This window comes from Hippopotamus amphibius, chromosome 5 (genome assembly GCF_030028045.1).
Source record: "Hippopotamus amphibius kiboko isolate mHipAmp2 chromosome 5, mHipAmp2.hap2, whole genome shotgun sequence".
Classification (NCBI taxonomy): domain Eukaryota; kingdom Metazoa; phylum Chordata; class Mammalia; order Artiodactyla; family Hippopotamidae; genus Hippopotamus; species Hippopotamus amphibius.
Window position 1 is genome coordinate 84,614,445 of NC_080190.1, and position 26,191 is coordinate 84,640,635.

At 43.3% G+C, this 26,191-nt stretch overlaps 2 protein-coding genes across 2 annotated transcripts in view; one reads left to right on the forward strand and one right to left on the reverse strand.

Annotated features, from left to right (window-relative positions):
* Positions 1–16,781, reverse strand: part of LOC130854250 (uncharacterized) — a 50,371-nt gene extending 33,590 nt beyond the window's left edge. The window contains exon 1 of the mRNA XM_057736976.1: positions 16,292–16,781. Coding sequence (XP_057592959.1) covers positions 16,292–16,781 — 490 coding nt within the window. The remainder of the gene's footprint in view (positions 1–16,291) is intronic.
* The window catches only part of ACTN2 (actinin alpha 2), a 68,065-nt gene continuing 58,464 nt past the window's right edge, over positions 16,591–26,191 (forward strand). The window contains exon 1 of the mRNA XM_057736226.1: positions 16,591–16,905. Within this exon, the coding sequence (XP_057592209.1) occupies positions 16,780–16,905 (126 nt within the window). The 5' untranslated portion in view covers positions 16,591–16,779. The remainder of the gene's footprint in view (positions 16,906–26,191) is intronic.

Consider the following 26,191-nt stretch of genomic DNA (forward strand, 5'->3'; position numbering starts at 1 on the left):
CTTGTTGCAGAGCACAGGCTCTAGGCGCGCGGGCTTCAGTAGTTGCAGCATGTGGGCTCAGTAGTTGTGGCTCACTGGCTCTAGAGTGCAGGCTCACTCGTTGTGGCGCACGGGCTTAGTTGCTCCAAGGCATGTGGGATCTTCTTGACCGAGGGCTTGAACCTGTGTCCCCTGCATTGGCAGGCGGATTCTTAACCACCGCACCACCAAGGAAGCCCTGCAGTTAATTATCAATCATGCTCAAGTGAGGAAGATTCCATACAATCCCAATAGCACGGAGCTTAGAGAGCTTCCAGGTTGGCGAACACATCCACAGTGGGAGGGTGACAGCCCCCAGCTCCATGGGGACAGAAGCTCCTGCACTCAGGACCCTCCCAGACCTCATTCTAGGTATCTCTTCACCTGACCATTTTTCACCGTCCTCTGCCAGGCATTCCTGCTCACCATTCACTGACTGGCCCTTTGGAGTTTCAGCTCTTTGAGGAAGAGTCTTCTATTAGACTTTCTCCAAGGAGTATGCCCTAGCCCTAGTGTCTTCTGCGCTTTGCACCCTGTGTGCCCTTCTTCTTTTTTTGATCAAATGCCCTCAGGGCAAAATTTGACTTTAGATATTAGTTTTACTTCTCATAGCTCCTACTTTCACTTAGTTCTGCTTTCTGGATATGTCTTACTTTAATTGCCAGCTCATTAATGTATTTACATAGATGTTTTAAAATATTACATCCAGTCTCAATTGATTTATTATATTGAACTTCTTTCAATCCCAGGCTCCCATTAGGAAAATTCTAACATTTCCCGGGTGAGAGAATGAAGAGGATGGAAGACGCCTTCCCATCATTTCATAAACCTCACTGCACAGGTAATTACCTCTCTCTATAAACAGAATCCATCCTATCAACTTCTCAAAGGTACTTTGTTCTATTATCAATACAGTCAGGATTATCCCCTTTCTTAAAAGTTGTTTCTGTATAGTAAACATTTACAAAGTTCTTTTGCATATGTTATTTCATTTGTTCTTCATAATACCCCTGATGAAGTATGCAAGGCAGGAATTATTCCCATTTTACAGCTGGGGAAGCTGAAGCTTGGGGAATAATTTGTCCAGCATCACGCAACTAATAAGTGATAGCAGTGGGCCTTGAATCTACATTCTCAAGTCCTGATGATGTGAGATGTGAATTTGATCCTTACAGCAAGTAATTTGCTTACATGTGCTTCTAATTTATGTTTCTTTAAGTTTAAACACATTGAATGCAATGTTAATATAAATATAATATAAAATAACTATACATAAACAATATACATGTAATGTTAATATAAATGGAGTGTTTATGATCAATACTATAGCACAGAGTGTTTAAACATAGTGCTTCTCAAACGACAAGTCAGTGGTGGATCTTGTGAAAATGCGGTCTGATTCACAAGGTCTAGTCTAGGGTTTGACCCCCAGGCTCTGCTGTATAATAAGCCCCAGCTGTAGCTGCAGGTCTGCAGACAGACCACTCTTTGAGTAGCAAGGGTTTCACAATTTTTTTTTCCTTGGCTGTGTTGGGTCTTCGTTGCTGCGTGTGGGCTTTCTCTAGTTGTGGTGAGTGGGGGCTATTCTGTTGCAGTGCCCGGGCTTCTCATTGTGGTGGCTTCTCTTGTTGTGAAGCATGCCACAGCCTTCAGTAATTGTGGCACATGGACTCAGTAGTTGTGGCTCACGGGCTCTAGAGTGCAGTAGTTGTGGTGCATGGGCTTAGCTGCTCTGTGGCATGTGGGATCTTCCCAGACCAGGGACTGAACCCATGTCTCCTGCATTGGCAGGCAGATTCTTAACCACTGCACCACCAGGGAAGTCCCAAGGGTTTTACAATTTGCAAACAAGAACGTACGGCATGAGGGGCAGTAAAGTATCGTTAAAATGTCCTGGATGAGGGACCAGGTACTGTTGGCTCTGATCTTAAAAAAGCCACTTGGGGACTTCCCTGGTGGTCCAGTGGTTAAGATGCTGCGCTACCAATGCAGGGTGCACTGGTTTGATCCCTGGTCGGGCCAAAACCACCACCACCAACAAAAGCCACTTGGCTGCTGTCCACGAGCGGCCCTCCATACCCTTCCCTGGGGTGCACCTCCCCAGCCTGAGACCTTGGTGGCCATGTGATTGAGACAGAGGCTCCCACCAAGTGCAGAGGGTGGTGCAGCACCGTGCGTGCAGCACAATTAAAATGAAATAGCAATAAAAAGCTCAATCAACCAACCACCACCACCAACCAAAACACACTTGCAGGATGCTATCACTTGAAGTGACAGTAGATTTTATAACCCAGGTTTTTCATTTTTACATGAATGGGAATCTAGCTCAGAGAGATAACAAAAGCTGCCTGAGGTCTCAGAGCAGGACGAGAAGCTGGGTCAACCTGACTCCAGCGCCAGTTCCATTCTTCCATCAGACTCGGCCTCTCCAGACACCGGTGACGATTAGCCCTGAGGCAGGCCCCTTAATCCCTCAGCCTCAGTAGGTATCCTCACCTGTAAAATGAGAGGGCAAGACATGAGCAGCAAGATCCCACCACCTCTGATACTCTCTGAAAGTTATATCTCCTTTCCCTCTCATGCGGGAAAAGAGTAGGCGGACAAGACATGGGTCCCCCTCCTACTGCAGAACTTTAGACCTAAGGCAATTAACCCAAGCACAAAGTGTAGTTTAAAATAAAATTTCAAGTGGGAATGTACTCTTTCCACTGTTAGAAGAAGGTCCCTGGATTCTCAGTCTCTGTCAAGTGAGAAAATTGTTTTGCCTTTAGCCTCGAAGCACTTGTCTTATTTTCAACTGAGTTGCCTTGAGGATTTGGAACTTGCCTTACTGTCTGTGACGAAGAGATAACAGCGAAAACTCATCCTATCCCTTTATTGTTGCCAGACCTCCCAGGAGGAAACGTTAATAGCCCTTCAGTTGTGGTCGTCCTACATTTCCTCCACTGGTTGACTCTTTCTTTTGTTTAGACTGTCTGAGTCCATTACTAGGGACTGGGAAAGAGATACTCAGAGTGTAATTGGTCTTTAGAAGGTGTATTTGAAGATTTCTCTTCGATAAAGGAAATAAAAATTCCTGATGATTTTTTTAACTTTCTAGAAAACAAGCATATTTGTATGAACATTCGGAAAAAATAAACCATATTACTCAATCCCAAATACAAAACAAAGAAAAAGGAGACTAAAATAGAATAAAAATTTTTTTGGCTTTCTGGCAAAGAAAAACAACTAGCCTCTTGGTATAGTCAGTAGATCCATACAGCCTGATTAAATTCAAACTAACAATAGCTATTTTGAATCTCTACTAATGAAAGTAGTAGACCATTAAAACATGATTGTCAAATTAATGAGCAAATCCGCCCACAACTAGTTAACGCTGCAGTCAGGGTTCAAACATAGATTTGCCTGATTTCAGACTCCTTAGCTACTGTGGTATACTCCTTTTCGCAAAGGCAGTAATCTCAGTCTTTCTCATTTTAGGGTCAGATTCTGATCAAAACTCGTCAAATATCCTCTGATGCAATTAAAAAAATTTTTTTAATTGAAGTATAGTTGATTTACAATGTTGTGCCAATCACTGCTGTACAGCAAAGTGACTGTTATACACATCCATGTACGTTCTTTTTTTATATTCTTTTCCGTTATAGTTTATCCCAGGATATTGAATATAGTTCCCTGTGCTCTACAGTAGGACCTTGTTGTTTATCCATCCTATATATAATAGTTTGCATCTGCTAATCCCAAACACTTAGTCCTTCCCTCCCCCACCCCCCTCCCCCTTGGCAACCACAAGTCTGTTCTCTGTGTCTGTGAGTCTGTTTCTGTTTTATAGAAAGGTTCATTTGTGCCATATTTTAGATTCCACGTATAAGTGATATCATATAGCGTTTGTCTTTCTCTTTCTGACTTACTTCACTTAGAATCATAATCTCTAGTTGCATCTGATGCAATTTTGAATTTAGTGATTCTCCCCAAGAAAGTGTAAGGAAACCCAAGGCAAAAGAATTTGCCAAACATATGCTTGGAGAAAAGTAGGTTCAACGCTTGTTCTTGAGTGACACACACCCCTGGGCCACACCACTGTAGGAATACTCCCATAAAGCAAGCGAGGAACTTCCAGAATTTTCTCTGAATCAGGTCTGTCGCAGCCAAACAATCTGGACAAAGCAGGTCCAAAGGTCACTTCCTTATTCAGCAAATATTTTTTGAGCAGGTTTGAAGTGCCGAGGGCCAGGGTAGGTGCTGAGGACACCAAGAAGAAAGCAAATCGCTCTCACCGTCAAGGAGCTCACAGTCTAAAGGGGAGAGAATCGCACAAATGAAGGGCTAAACGGTACCATCATTTAGTAGCTGTGATGGAAGTTTCTACAAATGCACGGGTGTATAGGAAGACGGGACTCAGGTCTGATCAGGCGAGACAAGGCAGACTTTACAGAGGAGGTGCGGGTTAAGCTGAGATGTGAAAGATGTGCAGGAGTTTTCCAGGTACCTAAGCGGGAGTCAGTGTTTAGGAAGAAGGAAAAACACATGCAAAGACATGGTTGCCTGGTAGAGCCCTGAGTGTGAGAATCTGATGGAAGGGTCAGGGTGGGGCATAGCAGGAAGCAAGAGCAGACGTACTGCATGTGGGCTGGTGCAGACCCTGATGAGGGGCCTCAGGTACCACACTGGATACTGTAGATTTGGTCTATAAGGCAGAGGAGAGCTACTGGAGAATTTACTAAGGGCTCATCATTGGATTATCATGTTAGAAAGATCCAAAATTCAGGCACTGACACCCTATAGAACCATAAATCCACCAATGGCGTTAGAGAGCTTTTAAGGAATTATTCAAGCCACTACCCAAGCTCTATCAAAATTATGAAGTATGTAAAAGTCTTTGCCCACCTTTCTCACTTCCTCCTTCTTCTCTCCCAGCACCGTGTTCTGTCCTTTAACATCTAACATCCTACATCCCACCCACGCAGGTGTTCCCATTTTCCAAAAGTCCAAATTAAAACTCACTGCCTAGAACCTAAACTCAGATTCACAAGACCATTTCAGACATTGCCTGAATAAAACAATTGGCACCAGTGGATGTTTATGAACAGGTGTGTCCTCTGGCCTTCCAACCCCACCCCCCCCAGGTGTGGGAGAAGGCTCTCCTGGGGTGAAATTGGCTTGAGTGAATCCAGAAGGGCAATTCTGGCAGGGAGAGGGTCTCTTCTCTGGAGATTCCCTATCAAAAATTGTAAATGGGCCCTTTGACCCAGAAATTCCATTTTTGTGAATCTACCCTACGGATAACAGACAAATGACCATGTATAGGGGTTGATTAAGGAAGTAATGGAACATCTCTAAATGTTGATGTCTGTGCTTTAGAAATGAAGAGCAAGTTGCAAAAGTGATTTCTTTTCTGGAAGAAAATTACGTATGTCTACAAAATATTTGTATTTAGAAGAAAACACTCCGAACTCTTCACATCAGCAAACCATGGGTAGGGGGTGGAAACATGCAGGGGCTTCAACTATTTATTTCATACAGTTTTGTACTATTTGTTTTTTTACAGGCAGTACATGTCACATTTATAATAAATGATAGTCTTTATTACTCCAGCTGTGTTCTCGCCAGCTCAAAGAACAATGCATCATCTAGAACTGAATATCACATCTTTTAATCCAGTTTAACTTTGCATTTGATTTTTTTGGTCCGCCTACAGTTGGCTTCTATTGAACTTGCTGTCAGTTAAGACACCTAGGCCTTTTTTTCACAGAACCAGAAAGCAGCGTGGGTAAAGAAAAATAAGAGATAAAATTCAGTCCAATTATTGTTACTTACTGTTAAGAACAGACTAAAAGCAACATGAAATCCTTGCCATTTCCAACCCTTATTCATGCGTCAACCCACATTCTCTTTCCTATTGATGTTTGCAGTTGCCTTGAGTTACCACGAGATTCAGAGTCTCTTAAGAGAGTGAAAAAGGACAGGTGGGTGGCGTGTGCAGGTAGGGCTATTTGACAGTGCTTGGGGGTATTTCAACTGGTTTTCTTATAAATGTACATTTATAAATGTAATGCTTTTCCATAAATTTTTTAATTTAAATAAGATTAAACTATATAAACAATTGTGCACCTTCCTTTTTTTTAATGTAACACTGTATCTCGGATATCTTTCTATATCACTGAGTGTAGATCATTATTCCTAAAGACAGCGTTGTCTTAATAGTGTTGATTTAAATTCTTGACCATCAATCTTTTTTTAATTGAAGTATCATTGGTTTACAATGTTTTGTTAGTTTCTGGTGTACAGCAGAGTGATTCAGTTTTATATATGTGCGTGTGTGTGTATTCTTTTTCAAATTCTTTGAAATATTGAAGTATTGAATATACTTCCCTGTGCTATACAGTAGGTCCTTGTTGTTTATTTTATTTATAGTACTGTATATCTGTGAATCCCAAGCTCCTAATTTGTCCCTCCCTACCTTTCCCCTTTGATAACCATGTTTGTCTTCTATGTCTGTGAGTTTGTTTTATAAGTAAGTTCATTTTTATCATATTTTAGATTCCACATATAAGTGATATATAATATTTGTCTTTCTCTGACTTACTTCACTTAGTATGATAATCTCTAGGTTCATCCGTGTTGCTGCAAATGGCATTATTTCATTCTTTTTTATGGCTGAGTAATATTCCATTGTATGTGTGTGTATATATATCCATTCATCTGTCCTTGACCATCAATCTTTACATGTAGGTGGGAGGAGTTGGGGAGAAGAGGCCAAAGGAAGGGCAGAGATTTTGTAAATTTTATTGTTTAAAAATGCTAACCATCATCTGAGCCTTCAGTGAGCTGTAATCTTTTTATTGGTGGGGTCTTTGCCTTGATGTTGATGGGTGGTGGTTGCTGAAGGTTGGGGTGGCTGTGGCAATGTCTTATGACAAGACATCAATTGACTCTTCCTTTCATGAACAATTTCACTGCAATGTATTTTGATAGCATTTTACCCACAGTAGAACTTCTTTCAAAATTGGAGTCAGTGCTCTCAACCCCTGCTGCTGCTCTATCAACTAAATTTATATAATATTTAAATCCTGTGTTGTCACTTCAACAATTTCCATGGCATCTTCACCAGGAGTAGATTCCATCTCAACAAACCACTTTCTTTGCTTATCCATAAGAAGCAGCTCCTCATCTGTTAAAGTTTTATTGTGAGATTGCAGCAATTCAGTCACATCTTCAGGCTTTGCTTCTAATGCTACTTCTCTTCAATTACTTTCTCCACTGAATCTTGAACCCCTCAGAGTCATCTATGGAGGTGGGAATCAACTTTTTCCACAGTCCTGTTATTGTTAATATTTTGACCTCTTCCCATGAAGCATGAATGAATGGCATCTAGAATGGTGAATCCTTCTCAGAGGGTTTTCAATTGACTTTGCCTAGATCCATCAGAGGAATCACTATCTGTGGCAGCTATAACCTTAAAAAATGTATTTCTCAAATAATAAGACATGAAAGTTGAAATTACTCTTTGTTCGGGACTTCCCTGGTGGTGCAGTGGTTAAGAATCTGCCTGCCAGTGCAGGAGACGTGGGTTTTAGCCCTGGTCCGGGAAGATCCCACATGCCATGGAGCAACTAAGCCTGTGCACCACAACTACGGAGCCTGCGCTCTAGAGCCTGTGAACCACAACTTCTGAAGCTCACAGGCGTAGAGCCCGTGCTCCGCAACAAGAGAAGCCACTACAATGAGAAGCCCATGTACCACAACTAAGAGTAGCCCCTGCTCTCCGCAACTAGAGAAAGGCCGCGTGCAGCCACAAAGACCCAACTCAGCCAATAAATAAATAAATAACTAAATTTAAAAAAAAGAAAAGAAATTACTCTTTGATCAATGGGCTGCAGAATGGATGTTGTGTTAGCAGGCATGAAAACAACACTAATCTCATTGTACATCTCCGGCAGAGCTCTTGCGGGACGAGGTGCACTATCAGTGAGCAGTCATGTTTTGAAAGGAATCTTTTTTTTTTTTTTTTTCCTGTGCAGTGTCTCAACAATGGGCTTAAAATATTCAGTAAACCATGTTATCAACAGATGTGCTGTCATCCTGGCTTTATTGTTCCATTTATAGAGTCAGGGAAGATTTAGCATAATTCTTAAGGGCCCCAGGACTTTTGGCATGGTAAATGAGCACTGGCTTCAGCTTAAAGTCATCAGCTGCATTAGCTTCTAACAAGAGAGTCAGACTGTCCTTTGAAGATGCGCAGTGAGGCATTGACTTCTCCTCTCTTGCAATGAAAGTCCTAGGTGCCATCTTCTTCCAATATAAGGCTGTTTCAACCACGTGGAAAATCTAGTTTAGTGTAGCCACCTTCATTAATTCTCTTAGCTAGATCTTCTGGATGAGTTGCAGCAGCTTCTAGATCAGGACTTGCTGCCTCACCCTGTACTTTCACGTTATGGAGACGGCTTCTTTCCTTAAACCTCAAGAACCAACCTCTGCTAGCTTCAAACTTTTCTTCCGCAGCTTCCTCACTGCTCTCAGCCATAGAATTGAAGAGTCAGGGCTTTGTTTTGAATTAGGCTCTGGCTTAAGGTAATGCTGTGGTTGGTTTGATCTTCTTTCCAGACCACTACAACTTTCTCTGTATCAGCAATAAGGCTGTTTCACTCTCTCATCATTTGTGTGATAACTGGAGCAGCATTTTTAATTTCCTCCAAGAACTTCTCCTTTGCATTCACAATTTGGCTAACTGCTTGGCACAAGAGGCCTAGCATTTAGCATATCTTGGCTTTCAACATGCCTCCCTCACGAAGCTTAATCATTTCTAGCTTTTGATTTAAAATAAGAGATGTGCAACTCTTTTTTTCCACTTGAACACTTCGAGGCCCCTGTAGGGTTTAAGCAGCCGAATCTCAATATTGTTGTGTCTTAGGGAATAGGAAGTCCCGAGGAGAGGGAGAAGGATGGGGAACCGGCCAGTTGGCAGAGCAGTCAGGACACACACACCATTATTGATTAAATCTGCCATCTTGGGCGCAGTTCATGGCACCTCAAAACGGTTACACTCGTAACATCAAAGATCACTGATCAGAGATCAGCATAAAAAATATACTAATAATGAAAACATTTGAAATATTGAGAGAATTACCAAAATGTGACACAAAGACATGAAGGGAGCAAATGCTGTTGGAAAAAAATGGCCCCAACAGACTTACTCAAGCAGGGTTGCCACAAAGCTTCAGTTTATAAAAAAGCGCAATCTTTGCAAAGAGCGACAAAGTGAAACACAGTGAAATGAGGTAAACTGGTAGCATATCCTCTCAGGTGAATTATTTGTTTAAGCCTTTTGTCCATCTTTGTGTTGGGTTGATTGTTTTCTTAGCGTTCCATGAAGAGAGTTTTAAATGTATATTTTGGATATAAACTCTTTGTTGGATATGAGATTTGCAAATGTTTTTATTCTTTTTACACATAACCAGTTCAGCTTGCTAATATTTTGCTAAGGACTTTTGTATCTAAGCTCATGAGGGAAATTGGTCTAGTTGGAATAGACCAATTGGAATAGTTTCTCTCTCTCTCTCTCTCTCTCTCTCTCTGCATTGTCTTTATCTGGGTTTGGTATCAAGATAATGCTGGCTTCATAAAATGAGTTGGGAAGTGTTTCTGCCTCTTCTATTATCTGAAAGAGAATGTGCAGAATTAGAGGTATTTCTGTTTTAAATTTTGTTAGAATTTGCCAGTAAAGCCATTTGGACCAAGATATTTCTTAATACAGTTGATTTTTTGTGTATTGCTCTTGTATCCTGCAACTCTGAAAATTAACTTATTAGTTCTAGTAACTTTTTTGATGATCCCATTGGATTTTCTTCTTTTTTTCCTAATATATATATATATATACACACACACACATATATTTATTTATTTATAGCTGTGTTGGGTCTTCATTGCTGCACGCAGGCTTTCTCTAGTTGTGGCAAGCAGGGGCTACTTTTCATTGTGGTGAACGGGCTTCTCATTGCAGTCACTTCTCTTGTTGTGGAGCATGGTCTCTAGAGCACTCAGGCTTCAGTAGTTGTGGTGTGTGGGCTCAGTAGCTGTGGCTCGTGGGCTGCAAAGTACCAGCTCAGTAGTTGTGGTGCATGGGCTTAGTTGCTCCGCGGCATGCGTGATCTTCCCAGACCAGGGACCGAACCCGTGTCCCCGGCATTGGCAGGCAGATTCTTAACTACTGTGCCACCAGGGAAGTCCCCCCATTGAATTTTCTGCATAGATGGTCATTGTCTGTAAGTTAATTCAATTTTACTTCTTTTCCAATCTTGATAACTATTTCTTTTTCTTGCCTGTTTGCCTTGGGTTAGAATCAGTGTTGAATAGAATTTGTGAGAGCAGACATTAATTGTCTTGTTCCTGATTAGTTCTTGATTTTAGGGGGAAAGCATTCAGTTTTTCAAAATTAAGTATGATGTTAGCTATAGTTTTTTTCTTATTGTTTTTGTTATTTAATTAATTAATTAATTAATTTATTTATTTATTTATGGCTGCGCCGGGTCTTCATTGCGGCACGCGAGATCTTCGTTGAGGCATGTGGGACCTTTCGTTCGGGCATGTGGGCTCTTCATCTCGGGGTCTCTAGTTGTGGCGCTCGGGCTTCTCTCCAGTTGTGGTGTGAGGGTTTTCCCTTTCTAGTTGTGGGCACAGGCTCCAGGGCAGGTGGGCTCTGTAGTTGTGGCACATGGGTTCCAGAGCCCATGGGCTCTGTAGTTTGCGGCATGCAGGCTCTCTAGTTGAGGCATGCGAGCTCAGTAGTTGTGCGCTCAGGCTTAATTGCCCTGGGGCATATGGGATCTTAGTTCCCTGACCAAGGATTGAACCCACATCCCTGCATTGGAAAGTGGATTCTTTACCACTGGACCACTAAGGAAGTCCCTTATTTTTTTACTTTTTTGTTTTTTTAAATAGATGCCCTTTTTCAGGTTCAGGAAGTTGCCTTCCATTCCAATTTGCTGAGGGTTTTATCAGTAATGAATGTTGGATTTTGTCAAATGCTTTTTTTTGTATCTTTTGAGATGATCATATGGTTTTTCTTTTTAGTCTGCTAATATGATGTTACATTAATGGATTTTTGAATATTTAAACCAACCCCGAGTTCCTGGAATAAGTCCCACTTGATCATCAGGGATCAAATTGGTAAAATTTTGTTGAGGATATCTGCATCAATTTTCATGAGAGATATTGATCTGTAGTTTTCTTTTTTTGTAACATCTTTACGTACCTTTGGTATCAGGCCAATACTGGTCTTATAGAATGATTTGGGAAGTAATACCTTCTCTTCAATTTCCTGGTTATGTATAATTGGTATTATTTCCTTCTTAATCGTTTGATTGAATTTACTGCAGAAAAAGGTTTTGTGTGCCTATGCTGGGGGAGAGGGGTGTTTTAAACTACAAATTGAATTTCATTAATAGATATAGGGCTATTCCAATTTTTTACTTCTTCTTGAGTGATCTTTAGTAGTTTGTGTCATTAAAGGAATTTGCCTATTTCATCTAAATTGTTGAATTTATTGGAATACAGTTGCTAATAGTATTCACTTATTATACTTTTAGTGTGTATAGAATCAGCAATGATGCCACCTCTTTCATTCCTGATATAGATAATTTGTGTTTCCTCCCCACCCCTGCCTTTTTTTTCCTGACCAACAGTGTGGCTTGAAGTGTATCAATTTTATTGATCTTCTCAGAGGACCAGCTTTAGGTTTACTGGGTTTTTGTTTTATTTATTTTATTGATTTCTGCAGTGATCTTTATTATTTCCTTTCTTTTGCCTACTTTGGGTTTACTCTGCTCTTTTTTCTAGTTTTTAAGTTGGAAGCTGAGGTTATTCATGTAAGATCCTTCTTTTCTAACATAGGCATTTAGTGCCATAAACTTCCCCTTAAGCACTGCTTTAGCGGCACCCCACAATTTCTAACATATTGTGTTTTCATTTTCACTCAGTTAACAAAAATGCTTTCTAATATCCCTTTTGATTTTTCCTTTCATCCTTGGATTACCTAGAAATGTGTTATTGAATTTCCAAATATCTGGGGATTTTTCTAGAGGTCTTCTTGTTTTTGATTCTACTTTCATTCTATCGTGGTCTGAGAGCATACTTTGTAAGACTTACATGCTCTTAAGTTTATTGACAGTTGTTTCATGACCCTGAATATGATCTGTCTTGCTGTTCATGCTGGTTTCCCATAAGCCCTAAGTCCCATTGGGGTGATGCAAAGGGCCCATCAGTGGAAGTCTGCACGCACTGTGGGCTTCATTATAGGAGAGGAAGACTGAGCTTGGGGATTCATGACTTTCACAGGAAGCAGAAGCAAGACTGTTCTTTGTTCTAGGGTGAACATGACTTCATCTGTCAAGATTGCTCACTGCAAACACTACCATGAGAAATAGCCTAGATAAAGCAGCCAGAGTTCTGCAATTTTGGCATACCTGTAAGGATGTGCGGGCATACTCAGGACCCATGGCGGATTACCCCTCCAACAGACTCACTAAAGTTCTTTTCATTCTTCCGAATTTTTTTTTTTTTTTCTGTATTTCATTTTGGATCTTTTTTTTTTTTTTAATTTATTTTTTGGCTGCATTGGGCCTTAGTTGAGCCATGTGGGATCTTTCATCGTGGCACATGGGCTCTTTGTCGTGGTGCTCGGGCTTCTCTCTAGTTGTGGTGTGTGGGTTTTCTCTTCTCTAGTTGTGGCACACAGCTCCAGGGCATGTGGGGTCTTTAATTGCAGCACACAGGCTCTCAAGTTGAGGCACGTGAGCTCTGTAGTTGTGGCACTCGGGCCTAGTTGCCCCTCGGTGTGTGGGATCTTAGTTCCCTGACCAGGGATCGAACCTGCATCCCCTGCATTAGAAGGCAGAGTCTTTACCACTGGACCACCAGGGAAGTCCCAAGATAGTTTCTATTTTTATGCTTTCAAATTCACTGATCTTTTCTTCTGCAATCTCTAACCTGAGCTTAATTCCATCCAGTGTACTTTTCATCTTAGCTATAGTACTAGTTTTATTTCTAGAAGTTTCATTTGGATGTTTAAAAAAAAATCTTCCATGTTTCTCTTTAACTTTTTGAACTTATGGAATACAATTATAATCTCTGTTTTATCCTTTTGGGTCTTACTTTTATGATTTTATGATTGTTTTATGATTCTTTAGGCCAGTTTAGAGCAGTGGTCATTCCAGGACCAGTCTAGGAATAATAAAGTCCACACTACTACTGGTCTAGGAATAATTCGTTCTACACTACTGAAGCAAGACCTTCCTAAGTCCTCTATGAATTAAATGTTTCTGCAGTCCTGTGGTTGGAGCAGGCACCCACCTGGCCCTGTGTGAATGCCATGCACGGTTCCCTCTAATCCTTTCAGGTGGCTCTTTCCTTGGACTTGGGCAGCTTCCTCACAAGCATGCTCTGATCAGTACACACTCAGGTGGGACACTCAGAAGATCTCCAGAGCTCTTTCTGTGTGTGGTCCTCTCCCCTCTGATATTTTATCCTATGAATACTAGCTTCCCTTTTCTCCCTGGACTCTCAGCTTCATGTCCTCAACTCAGGCAGCCCTGCAGACCCTACCTCAATGGTCTAGCCTGCAAACTCTCCTCATCTGTTTCCCATCTCTCAGGATTCCTGTCCTTCACTACTTGATATCTGGTGTATTGGGAAACCATTGTTTCACATGCTTTCTTTTTTTTTCCCCAGTTGTTTCAAGAGGAAAGGTGATTCTAGTCCTTATTATTTCATATTAGCCAGAAGTCTCGTTACTCATTTCTTAACTTTAGCTGTTTTTTCCCCAAGTTTTTTTTTTTCTTTCTATCCTCCCACTTCAGGGACTCCAATTACACAAATATTAGGCTGCTTGAAGTTTTCCCATCTCACTGATCCTCTGCTTGTTTTTTTAAGTCTCCCTCTTTTTTTTGTCTCTTCATGTTTCATATTGGATCGTTTCTATTGCTCAGTCTTCAAGTTCACTCATCTTTTCTGAGCTGATGTCTACCCTGTAGTTAAAATTCAGGGTATTTTTAATTTCCGGTGTTGTATTTTTCATCTCTAGATATTCAACTTGTGTCTTTTTTAAAATATTCCATGTCTCTACTTAGCACGTTCAGTCTTTCTTCTAGCTTCTAGAATACATGGAATACAGTAGTAGCTGCTTTTAGTGTTCTTTTCTACTAACTCTATCATGTGTCAGTTCTGGATCAGTTTTTTTGTTTTGTTTTGTTTTTTTGTTTTTGAGCATTTGTTTGTTTTTGCCATGCTACAGGGCATGTGGGATCTTAGTTCCTTGACCAGGGATCCAACCTGCACCACCCACCCCCTGCCAAACACACATTGGAAGCGCAGTCTTAACAACTGGACTGCCAGGGAAGTCCCTGGATCAGTTTTAATTGATTGATCTCCTCATTATAGGTCATCTTTCCAAACTTTCCTGTTTCTTTGCATACTTGGTAATATTTGATAGGTGCCAGAAACTGCAAACTTTACCTTAAGTGTTGAATGTTTGTGTATTCCTATGTGTACTTTTGAGCTCTGTTCTGGGACACAGTTAAGCGACTTGGAAACAATTTGACCCTTTCAGGTCTTGCTTTTGAGTTTTGAGCTTTTTCAGGTAGCACCAGTACATCACTTAGTTTAAGCTTAATGCCCCCTCCCCCACTCGCCCACTTCTGAATACTTTATCCGATGCTCTGTGAATTATGAGGTTTTCTGCTCCGGTCAATGGAAAGAGGAACTAGTCCAGCCCTTTGTGAATTCTAAGAATCATTCCTTGTAATCTTTTTGGATGCTTCTTTCTTTGGTTTCAGGTGCTTTTCTCCCAAGCATTCACTGATCAAACTTGAGGGAGACCCTTTGCAAATCTCCAGAGTTGTCTCTGCAGCCCTCTCCTCTTCTGCAACTGGCCTGGCAACCTCTAGCCGCCTTGGTCTCTCTGAACTCACAGTTGAGGGAGACCACTGAGCTATGCCTGGGTTCCCCTTATTCGGGTACATCTTGGAAACCTTCTCCAGGCAATGAGCTGGGGTAATCACAGCGCTCATGCCATTTGCTTCCTGCCTCTCTGGAATCATCCTCCTCCCTTGTCTGATGGTCAATGTCTTAAAAAGCTTTGCTTAATATATTTTCCTTCAGATTTTAGTTGTTTCAGGCAGGATTGTAAATCTGGTGTCTTTGAATTCATCTCATCTGGAACCTGAAGTCCCCCCAGTTTTGAACCTTAACAGTGTTTGTAGTTTCTGGTCCTGTTTCTAATAGTTAAATTTACTCACAACCTTGTTCAACGATTATAATTTTAATCCAAAACTTAAACTTTACACTTAAATCCAAGCGAATTGGCTCAGTCACTATTTCTAAGGATATTTATTTCATCAACAAATACTTGAGCACCTAGTATATAGAAGGCATACTTCTAATTTCTGGGGGTTACAGCTGTGAACAAGACAAAACCTCTGGTCTCATGGAGTTCATATTCCAGTGGGCATGTTTTAAAAAATGTTAGTGTGATGTTATTCGATAATTTGTCAAAGTTTCTTTTTTTTTTTTTGCAGGAAGCTCAAAGCAATAAAACTACGGGATGTAAAAATTCTAAGGAACAATGATGAATCCAGGCATACTTTTGTTGTGAAACCTGTCAACAGATTAGTAGCCCTGAACCACAGTTGTATAGCACTTGTGGGCAACTTTTATTCAATTTGGACATAAGCTGCAGAAGGCAAGTTGCCTGCCTGTCAGCTGGCCTCTGGATCCCCAGTGCCTAACACACGTATGATGAAAAAACGTCAACTTCCTCTTCAAGGGACCTCATCTTGGTTCCTACAGGGGCATAAGGGACAGGAAACAGCCAGCCAGGACGGTAGGGATGAAAAGGCTTCAGTGCAACAACACATCAGGGGGAGATGGGAACCTCACGTGAAGCTGGGTGCTTGTCCTCCATTGCCAGTTGTTTTAAATGTACGACTGGCCGGTGAGAGCAGGCACTTCCTGCCTTTGGTTTGGTTCCTGGCTTTTTTAACATGGTTGGTCCAAGTCCCCTGCCTTGATTTCCCCAGCTGAGGGCAGGGAGGAGAGCTAGAAGAAAGCGGATTCTGTAGCTTCTAAACTTTACTTTTTAGGGGGGGTATGTGTGTGATATCTATGAACAGGTGGGAATAGATGGAAAACGTGAATACGCTGGACAACTTGGATGTTCTGGGGGTGGTCAAGTGACCCAGGCCATGTGTGTCCCTCCTCTGATCCGCGGACATCCACCCACCCTGGGAACCCACCTGGGCGCCCGCAAGACCAGCCGCGCCGCGAGCCAGAGGGTGGGTGGGTGGCTGGGTGGGAGGCGTGCGCTGGTGCCTGCGGCCTCGGCTCCCGGCGCGGGAGGTTTGGGGCAGCGCGGGGAGCGCGGACCCCCGCCGCCCGGCCCCGCTGTCCGCCCGCACGTGCAGGGAGCGGCGAGGGCGGGCGCGGGCGGGGGCCGGGGCGGGGCGGGGGCGCGGCCGGGCGGCCACGTGACGGGCGGCGCGGGTATTAAGCGGCGCGGCGGCGGCTCCGCAGCCCGAGCTGGTTCTTCGCCCGCGACCCAGCGCCCAGGCGTGCCGCCCCGAGAGGACCGCGCGAAGGTCACACCGCGCCCGCCCGCCCGCAGCCCGCGCCTCCGCCAAGCCCCGCGCGCCCCGCCGCGGCTCCGTGCATCCGTCCGTCCGTCCGCCCGAGCCCCGCGCGCCCCGCTGCAGCCCCGGCTCCCCGAGCGCCATGAACCAGATCGAGCCCGGCGTGCAGTACAACTACGTCTACGAAGATGACGAGTACATGATCCAGGAGGAGGAGTGGGACCGCGACCTGCTCCTCGACCCGGCCTGGGAGAAGCAGCAGAGGAAGGTCAGCCGGGGCCGTCTGCGGGCTCGACCCGCGCGCGTGTCTGTGTGTCCCCCTCCTTCCCCCGGGGGCGCCGCCCACCGTGAGGACCGGCGGGAGGGCGCTGGATGGAGGGGCGTGCTGTCCCGTGTCCTCGCGGCCCGGGTGCCCCTGTAGAAAGGGGAAAAGTCCAGGGACAGGCGCGGAGCTGGGCGTCGTGGGTGCGCGCGCGAGTGTGCGTGGGTGCGCGCGCGTGTCACACAAGAGTTACAAAACGAAAAACGTGAAGGGGAGAACCGTGCAGGCGTATCTGTTTTAATGCGCATTAGACCAGAATCTGAAAGCGTCTCAGGTCTGCTCCTGACCCCCTGAGTCTGTGACCTTGGCCACAGAGTGGTGTCTTCTGGCCCCGTTGTGTCCACTTCCCCCTAACCCGGCTTTCCCCAAATAAAAGAGGTCAAAGGAACATTAGCTCCACTCCGATTTTCACAGGGCTGCCCCGGGGAGTAATTGAAAATCACTTATGAAGTGTTCGGGGGCTCCCCGGAGAGGGATGCTATATGAACATCGGACAGTCACCGCTCAAGTAATAGTTATTTCACACTCTATTTGTGGTTCGTTGAGGTAAGCACTACAGGGACGAGGGAGTCAGCCAGCTCTAAAAGTTCCCTTCCCTTCTTGGTTGGCGCTCTCTGGGGGCCCCATGGAACATTCCACTATTTCAAGGTTTCTTCTTGATCCCCTTGGCTGAAACTCTAAGGACTGCTCACCAGGAGGCGAAATGCCGCCTCCTGTTTGACTGGCACAGAGCCTGGCCGGCTCAGGGATGCCAGCCCAGAGCTGCTCACCCAACCTTATGGTGACAGGGTCCTGGCGAGAGCAAAGTGCCCTCTGCTTTTCCCCACTATTTTTCATGGGGTGGGGCGGAGTGGGTTTCCCTTCTAAGGGCCTGCTGTTCAGTGGTAAGGGCTGTTGACCATAAGTGTGCCTGGGAGGGCTGTGTGTGGCTGCTGCTGTGCGTGATTACTGACAGAGCCTGACAGGTACATCCCATACTCCCAACAAAGTGTAGCTGAAGGAGGGAGGCCCCATATTTGGATAATTATCAAATAACCATTTAAGTTTTGTTGTTGTTGTTATTTATAAAATAAGTATGATATTTTCAAATCAAGATTTTTCTTTTGTGGTCTATTCTCTCTTAAGGAAACCACTTACTATTATTATTTTCAAGCTCTACATTCTCCCCCTTAGTTCCTAAGACTTCCAGCATCCCTACCTACTTGGAAACAAGAATGTGAGTGATAAGCAGAAGTTGAGTCTATAAAGAATAAAATTTCAGACCTTCTACACATTTTTTCAACACCTGGCTTGAGAATTATTAATGTGGTGGTATTATTATTATTAGTGTGTCGTCTGGGCTAATCGATGCATCACCAATCAGAAAGAAGTTAAATAATCGCTTTAATTTTTAACAGTGTGTCTTTAAAATGTTTTTCCCACAATTTTGATTACTACATTTTTTCCTGGACTTTTTTTTTTTTAAAGTCTTAAGTCTTTGTTGCAAAGATTGCTTTTTTTTTTTTTTCTGATGAGGAAGAGCAAACTAGCTGAGGAATTGGACAGGTAGTCTGCTTCTCATTTTTGAAAGTAATAGTCTAATGACAATGGTTTATGTTGATTTTTCTAAAATTACAGTATAGGATAGCGTTAATTTTAGTTTCCAAAGGCCACATTGATATATGTCTTCTGTCATATATATATCATTTTTAATTATTTTAAATATAGAATATATAATTATATATAACTTTTAACTTATTCACAGTATTTATGGATATAATTTAATTGTGACTTTTAAAAGTTTGGGATTCCTATGTGAATATATTATTATAATTGTATAGCACTTGTGCATTATTGATATTAAAAAATAGACATACGTCCCGGTCCTAGTACAGAATACTGCTAAAAAGTTTAGAGTGAGAATTCATCTTTTTTCTCACGTAGGTTGAGTGCTGCGTTGTGACATTAGGGAAAAACAAAACAGAACCAAACATTACGTTAGGACATAGACCTGAACAGATCCAGAAATCCTCTATTTCTACTTTTGGTAGAGAACCCACTCAAGTCAGTAAAGTAATACTCAACTGTGAGGTGCAGGCAGCCAGAGCAGTGGCCTCTATTTCTGTCCTATGAGCCAAACTGCTGGAACAGGACAGGGATAACATGCCATTGTTTCTATTGTGGGCTGCCTTCTCCACACTTGCCATTTCAGTGATATGCAGGGTATGAGATCTGTCAACAGATGCTGGTAACACATGATGACGTCTGTAGCGTTATAATGGATGTGGGGCCTAATTATATCCACAGTTTACAGAGTCTCATGGGCTGTACTCATCCTTGCTCTCTGGTGTGGAATTCCTTGCTACGGAAGGACTTAGTAAAAGCATAGTGGTGTGTGTGTGAGATGGGAGTTTTGGGGTTTTTTTTACATAAAATTTACCATCTTAACCATTTTAAAGCATTCGGTTCAGTCTTGTTAAGTACATTCACGTTGTTGTAGAGTCTCCAGAACTCGTTTCATCTTGCAAAGCTAAACTCTGTATAACACAATAACTTTCTATCCCCCCCCACCCCCAGCCTCTGGCAGCCGCCCTTCTACTTTCTGTGTCTATGAATCTGACCCTTGGGAACCTCATATAAGTGGAATCATACACTATTCATCCTTTTGTGTCTGGCTTATTTCATTTAGCCCAATGTCCTCAAGGTTCATCCATGTTGTGTCAGGTGTCAGAGTTTCCTTCCCTTTTAAGGCTGAATAATATTTCACTGACTGTATGGACCACATTTTGTTGATCCATTCATTGATGTACATGTGGGTTGCTTCTGCTTTCGGGTTGTTGTAAGTAATGCTGCTGGGAACACGGATGTGCAAATCGCTCACGTCCCTGCTTTCGGCTTCTTTGGTTAGATACCCAGAAGTGGAATTTCTGGACCTTGTGGCAGTAATTGGTTTTCAGTTTTTTGAGGACGTGCGGTGCCTTTTCCAAAAGGAGGCAGTTTAGAAGATGTTGAGTGAGGATGAGTATGTACAGGCATTTCAAAGTGCTGTCCTCTTTCAGGGGTGTTTAAGACTACTTATATTCACGTAAATGAGGCTCTCTTTAGTGGACTTTTGAAACTTCTAGAGCTTTGGTGTTTAGACGTAAGCTTCTCCTGGAAGCAAAGAGCACATTCAGCCTTTAATTCAACTGCAGCCTAATCAGGAGGTGACTTGTCGGAACAGCAATGCCGAATATGTGTGCTATCTCCGTGGACACAGGGCGCTGTCCTTCACCACTCTGGGAGGCCAGAACAGACCTTTTAAGGAAATGACTGTGTCTTTCGATACATAAAGGGTCCTTACGTCCTTAATCTGTATACGGCTAGATAATCAATACCTTTTTCACCAGCTGTCGAGGGTCGTTTGTTTATTCCACGTTCAGCAGTCTGAACAGTTTTCATCGTTCCCAAAGAAATCCAAGCCCTTCTGTGTATTCACAATTCAGATGGACCAGCTCACCGTTCACCTTGGCACACCTGCTGCCTGTCCTGTCATCAGGCTAAAATGTTGCCATGTGGGGTCAGGCAGTGTGGAAGGACACGTGCTGGAGCAGCTGCCCGTAGGTCCGGATTAAGTAGAGGGCCCAGAACCCGCCAGTTGTCCCTTTCTGTGTTCCGAGGGGCAGCTGCTGGTTAAGGGTGCAAGTGAAGGCTCTTCTCCCCTGCACGGTGGAGTATGCGCGTGCGGGAATTTTTCCTGGGGATAAAAAAGGCACAAATTGTTCCAACGAGGTGAATGATTAATGATGGGCTGGGGAAATGTCTCAGATCCACGAGACCCAGATGAGCCTCAGCTCTGCCTGGTGCCGTCTGTTTGGCCATAATCAAGTCACTAAACCTTTCGAGTTCCATCTCTTCATCTAGAAAATAAAGATAAGGGATTCCTGTCTTTTCTTGCCTCACAGAGTTTTTCAGAATCAAATGGTCGAACTAGTTTATGTCAAGGGGCTTTGTACACTGTACAGTGGTCTGTAAATGTTCAAATATTATCGCTATCCTTGTGCAGCCAATATTTGTTAATTTCATCAGGCGGTGTCATAGTGATCAGCACTGTGATTGAACTTGTGAGGGATGAAGAAGCATGTGATTTTTGTCCCTTCGTGACTTGGATGTACTTTTTTTAAAAATTGTGGTAAATGTACATAGCATGAAATTTACCATTTTAACCGTTTTTAGGTGTACAAGTCAGTGGCATTAACACGTTCATGTTGTGCAGCCATCATCACCATCCGTCTCCAGAACGTTTCCATCACCCCCAAGTTAAACTCTATGCCTGTTAAACAGTAACTTCCCATTACTTCCTCCCCCCGTGTACCTTTAAAGATAGGATTTACAGGCTTGACCACTTAGAACTTAAGGAATTGTTTAATAACAACTGCCAGGTGCTTTTACTATAAAGAGCAAAAATTTTAGGAGATCAAATAAGGAAAACCATTGTGGGTGAGAATAATAGGGAAACAGCTTTCTCAGGGAGTAGAACTTCGGGTGGGCCTTAATTTGCGGAGTAACTAAATACTAGCTGAATGGAGAGGAGAGAGAAACAGAGCATTCCTGGCTAGAGAAATAAGAGTGAATAGTCTATTGTGGGTTTTTTGGGGGCTGGAGGAGGGAGTGATAAGTGTGATGCCATGATAATAATGTGTTATGTAACCCTTTAACACTATCAAAGCACCCTCACATCCAGCATTTCATGGGACCCTCTTACCCACCCTCTGATAAAGAGACGAGGGAACAGGCTCAGAGAGGTGAGTGTAGGAGCAAGTAACCAGGGTGGCCAGACCGGGATTCGGGTCTCCCGACACCCAGCTCCGTATATTGGGTGTGTCTCCTGTTCATGATGTGTTTGAGGAAGTGCAGAGAAGAGAGAGGCTTGTCCAAAGCTGAAGATGCAGATTCAGATTTAGAGAGAAAATTGCATGGGTAAACCGGGGCCGGGTTACAGAGGACCTGGGGTGCCAGGGTGAGCGTAGACCTCGTTCTTTAAGCAGTGCAGAGCTCTGGGACTACTTGAGCTAGAAGGAGCCGTGCGTCAAGCGGAATATTGTTTGCAGAAGAAATCGGAGTGGCTAAAGGCCTGAGGTGGGGGACCCAGGTAGAAGCCAGTCACGGGGACTATATGTTTAAAGTGGTGAGGATTAGAAGCAGTGGTGAGGAAGGCATCAATTTGAGAGTGATCAGGAGGGATTAAAAAAGTATTAAATAACCCCATGTTGTTCCAGGGCAGGCTGTTATATAAATCCAATTAAGCAGACATGATCTCACCCTTAGAGCTCCTGGACTTAAAACTCAAGATAGTGATATTGACAAGTAACAAACAAACTTATGAGGCGTGTCTGCTTATCCCCCAGGAGATGCCTCTGGGTAGGAAGCTAGCCATTTACAGGATGTATCACTTAGTGCTGGGGGCTGAGTGCTGAGGGGCAAGTTGTGTGTCCAGGTGGCCGTTGCCTAAATGGAGGGCTGGAGTTTCAGGTATCCTTTGATGTCCAGAGAGAGTTGCTGATGGGCAGAATTGCAAAGGCAGAATCTTGTATGAACCCCAAGAAACCTCTGTCCCCAGAGGGGCTGTTGTTCTCAAGATGCCCTTTGTTTGCTATGGAGAACCACAGGTGCCAGAGTTGCAAGGTGGAGAAATCACTCCTTGCATCTTCTCTTAGGCACTGCAGGGTGTCCTGGGGTCTGCCTTACCCCTTCAAGCCAAATTCACCAAGGAAGAAACCTGAATCCCAAATAAGATTTTCCGAGAGCGTGGGAGGAGAAATAGAACTCTTAGCTGGGAAACCTAATGAACGCAGCTTCAGAAAACTGTCAGAAAGCCCTGCAGTCAGTTGCTGCAGCTGGGAGACACCTACAGAAAAGGCACAGCTCTGGGTTGGGTGGGGGTGCTTCCATGATGAGCAGAGGAGTTGATAGGGAATACGTTGGAGGACAGTCAGAATTGTACCGCTGTTTCCCTGGGAACGGTACTAGTTCTTCCAGAAAGAACAGAAAGCAAAGATGAGGGGGAAACGCTTGCTAACTACTGTGCTAGACAGATTTGAAAGGAAGGAGGATCTTGAGTGCAAGAAATGGGTCTTTCTAAAGAAGTCTGAGGAACACGTTTTACACAAGCACATGTGTGTCTGAGCACTTCACACTCCCCTCCGGACGCACACCCCGCCCCTCCCCCTCCCCACAATTTTCTTGATCAGAAACTAGATGTTTTTTCCTGCAGTCATATTGAAGAGCAGAATAGAAGTGGTTCACAAGCATGGCCGTTTTATTTTTTTCGTTCCTTTGGCATACATGGATTACAGTCCTGCTAGGGGCCAGGGTTAGAGAATGGAGTCAACACCGCCCCAGGCCTTAAGGCACTTGCACCTTAGTTCAAGAGACAGAAAGGGCAGAGAGAGGCACAGAGGAGGGACACCCAGTTCACCCTGGCCCGTGGAATGAGATGGAGAGCATTTCCAAAGCCCCTCCTGCACGGTACCCTGTCACGGTGCCTGGAAGCATCTTGCTCCCTGGTGCCCAGGTGGGGAACCTGGGAGTTACTATGAGGCTTCCCTTTCTCCCACCTCCTGTGAGCCCACCTCCTAAAATCTGCTGGACCCTGCCCTGTCCTCCTGTTACGTGCTTTACCTTCAGGGTCTCTGCATTTCCTGCCTGAATGGGGTGGTGGTCCCCGCCTCGTCACCTTTCCACGCATCTCTTGTACCCTGCTGCTGCAGGAATGATGTTTGTAAAACACAAGCCTGATCATGGCATTTCCCCTTAAAGCCCCTGTGTGGTTCTTTAATGCCTTCAGGAGGGTGTTCAGACCTCTTGCAGGGGTTTGGGAGGCCAGGCCCGAACCAGCCTCTGTCTGCTCCTCCTCTTCCCCTGAGGCTTCTTGGAGTCACCGTGTTTCATTCTCCCCTTTGCGTATACCTGAGTCCTAACTCCACTGTCCTGGGAGTTCCTCCTCCTCAGGCCCTTCCTCTAGAACGTTGGTCCCAGGGTGCTGAACTATAAGTAATATTTCTGAAAAAAATTTAGTACGATTACATTTTTTTTTGCAATCTTAGTAACTCCTTGAGCTACAAAGGTATTAACTCCAGCTCATATTTGTTTAATGCTCTTTAATGATGTCTTCTCAAGCATTTTTTCATGTTCCAGAAATGATGGACTTCTCCAACTTAGTTCTTCTAAGACGGAGCCTACAAAGATAAACTGGTTAATTAAAAAAAATAATAATTTGCAATTTAGAGATTTGGGGAATAAAAGAAAATCATCCATGTAGATGTATTTAAATGATAATAAAATGTGTCACCACATTAGTGAACAAAGCTCTGGTAGGCTAAATTTGATTTGAAAGGACTATGTTGTCCAGATCGCAAACCTTTACCCACATAATAAAGAAAGTGCCAAATTCATTTAGATTCGGAGAAGTATACGTTTAAATTTGTTCTTCTGAAGGTAAAACCTGGTAAAACAGAAGTTTTTGGAAGACATGCTAGACTTTACAGTAGTGAAAGTGGAAAATAGAGAAGAGATGCATGTGATTCTGCAGTGTGTATGGACACTGGAAAAGAACCGACCTGGGCTGTACTGACATAAGCCGAACCCAAGACCACAGAGTTAGCGTGGTTTTGAGTTGTGTGTGTTTGTTTTTGCTAGGGGATAAATGTATTAGTCATCATTCCTAGAAATTACTATATAATGAAAATAGATTCTCATTAGCCTCCGTTACAACCTTTTCATTAAAAGGCGTGCTATCTTGGTAAAACCTCTTACTTTTTTAGTGATCGTGAGGGTCAAATGGACAAGCAAGAGAACATGAGATTGGGGGGGAGGTGAGAACAGTATTTGGTATTGAAGGTATGACTTGAGTCTTATGCAGACAGTTATAACTGAGATTGGCAACTCAAGAAATCCTTGGGAATTCCCTGGCCGTCCAGTGGTTAAGACTCCACACTTCCGCTGCAAGGGGCACGGGTTTGATCCCTGGTTGGGGAACTAAAATCCCGCATGCCAAGTGACATGGCCCCCTCCCCCCCCCAAAAAAAGAAATCCTATCTTTTAGAGTCATGAGGAGTCTAAGTTCCTTCATTATAATCAAACAGGATGGGAAGATAGTAATGATATAGAAAGTAGGTAATCTGCTTTCATTGCTTTTCATTAGGATTTTAAGATATTTTGTATGCATTAGGTTGAACCACAGGAAATTTTTGACACTGACCATTTTGTCCTCCCAAAATTGCGATTTCTATGGCTCAACCCAATAAAACCACTTTACCACTATTTCCCCACTATATTGGAGGTACTTGACCAAGACCACACAATAGCTAAGCCATGAAACTGAGTTCCACTCCTTTCTGGTCTTACCTCTAATGCCTTTGGTATTCATTTGGGAAAATAAGGGGTGGTGAGATTTTGTAGAAGTTAAAAATGTGAGGTGATATCGAGAAGGGAGGTCAAGCCTAGAGATGTAGGTGTGGGAGTTGTCTGCTCAGAGGCCATGGTTGAAACTGTGAGGAAGGGAAAGTGGAAGGTCTGCCTGCCAGGTGCTGAGGTGAGCGAACATCGAGGGCTCCCGGAGGAAGCAATGATTACCTGAATGTGGAAGCATCGCCTCTCTGGATGAAACATGCATTTATCGGATGCCTTAAAACCACCTGAACTGTCAGAATGTCTTTGATTTTCTTCCTGGAGAAATCTCACCTTGGTATTTCGTTGGAACTTCGCCAATCTGTCTGAATCTGGCATTTGAATCCGTGTAGTCGCTGAAACAGAAACCCAGGGATTTGGCACCATGGAGTGGGAGATCTTTTAGCACATAAGTTATGCTTTCAAAGGAAGTGAAAAGCTGTAAGAAACTATTTATGGTGGTGTGCTCAAGCCTATGACATAAAATCCTCTGCAACTGGAATGGCCACGGTGGGGCTTTATTGAGGAAGACTTTATTGAAAATTTGTAAGGGTTACTGAAAAAAGTAGTTTCCTTACTGAAAAGAATTGGTTTCGTCTTAACATACATAGCATTTAGCCACAAGGTAGGTTTCCTTTTTCTGTTTTATCATTTATGAAATTAAGCAAGTGAGATGAATGATGGTCCTCACTTGGTGTTTTGTTTTAAGGTTCCGAAAATATTAATATTTTGGGTATATCAGTCATGAAAACAGTAAAAGACATAACAGAATTCTAATCAGTTTCGAGAGCGCCCATAGAGGGTAATATTTTTCTATTTTAAGACA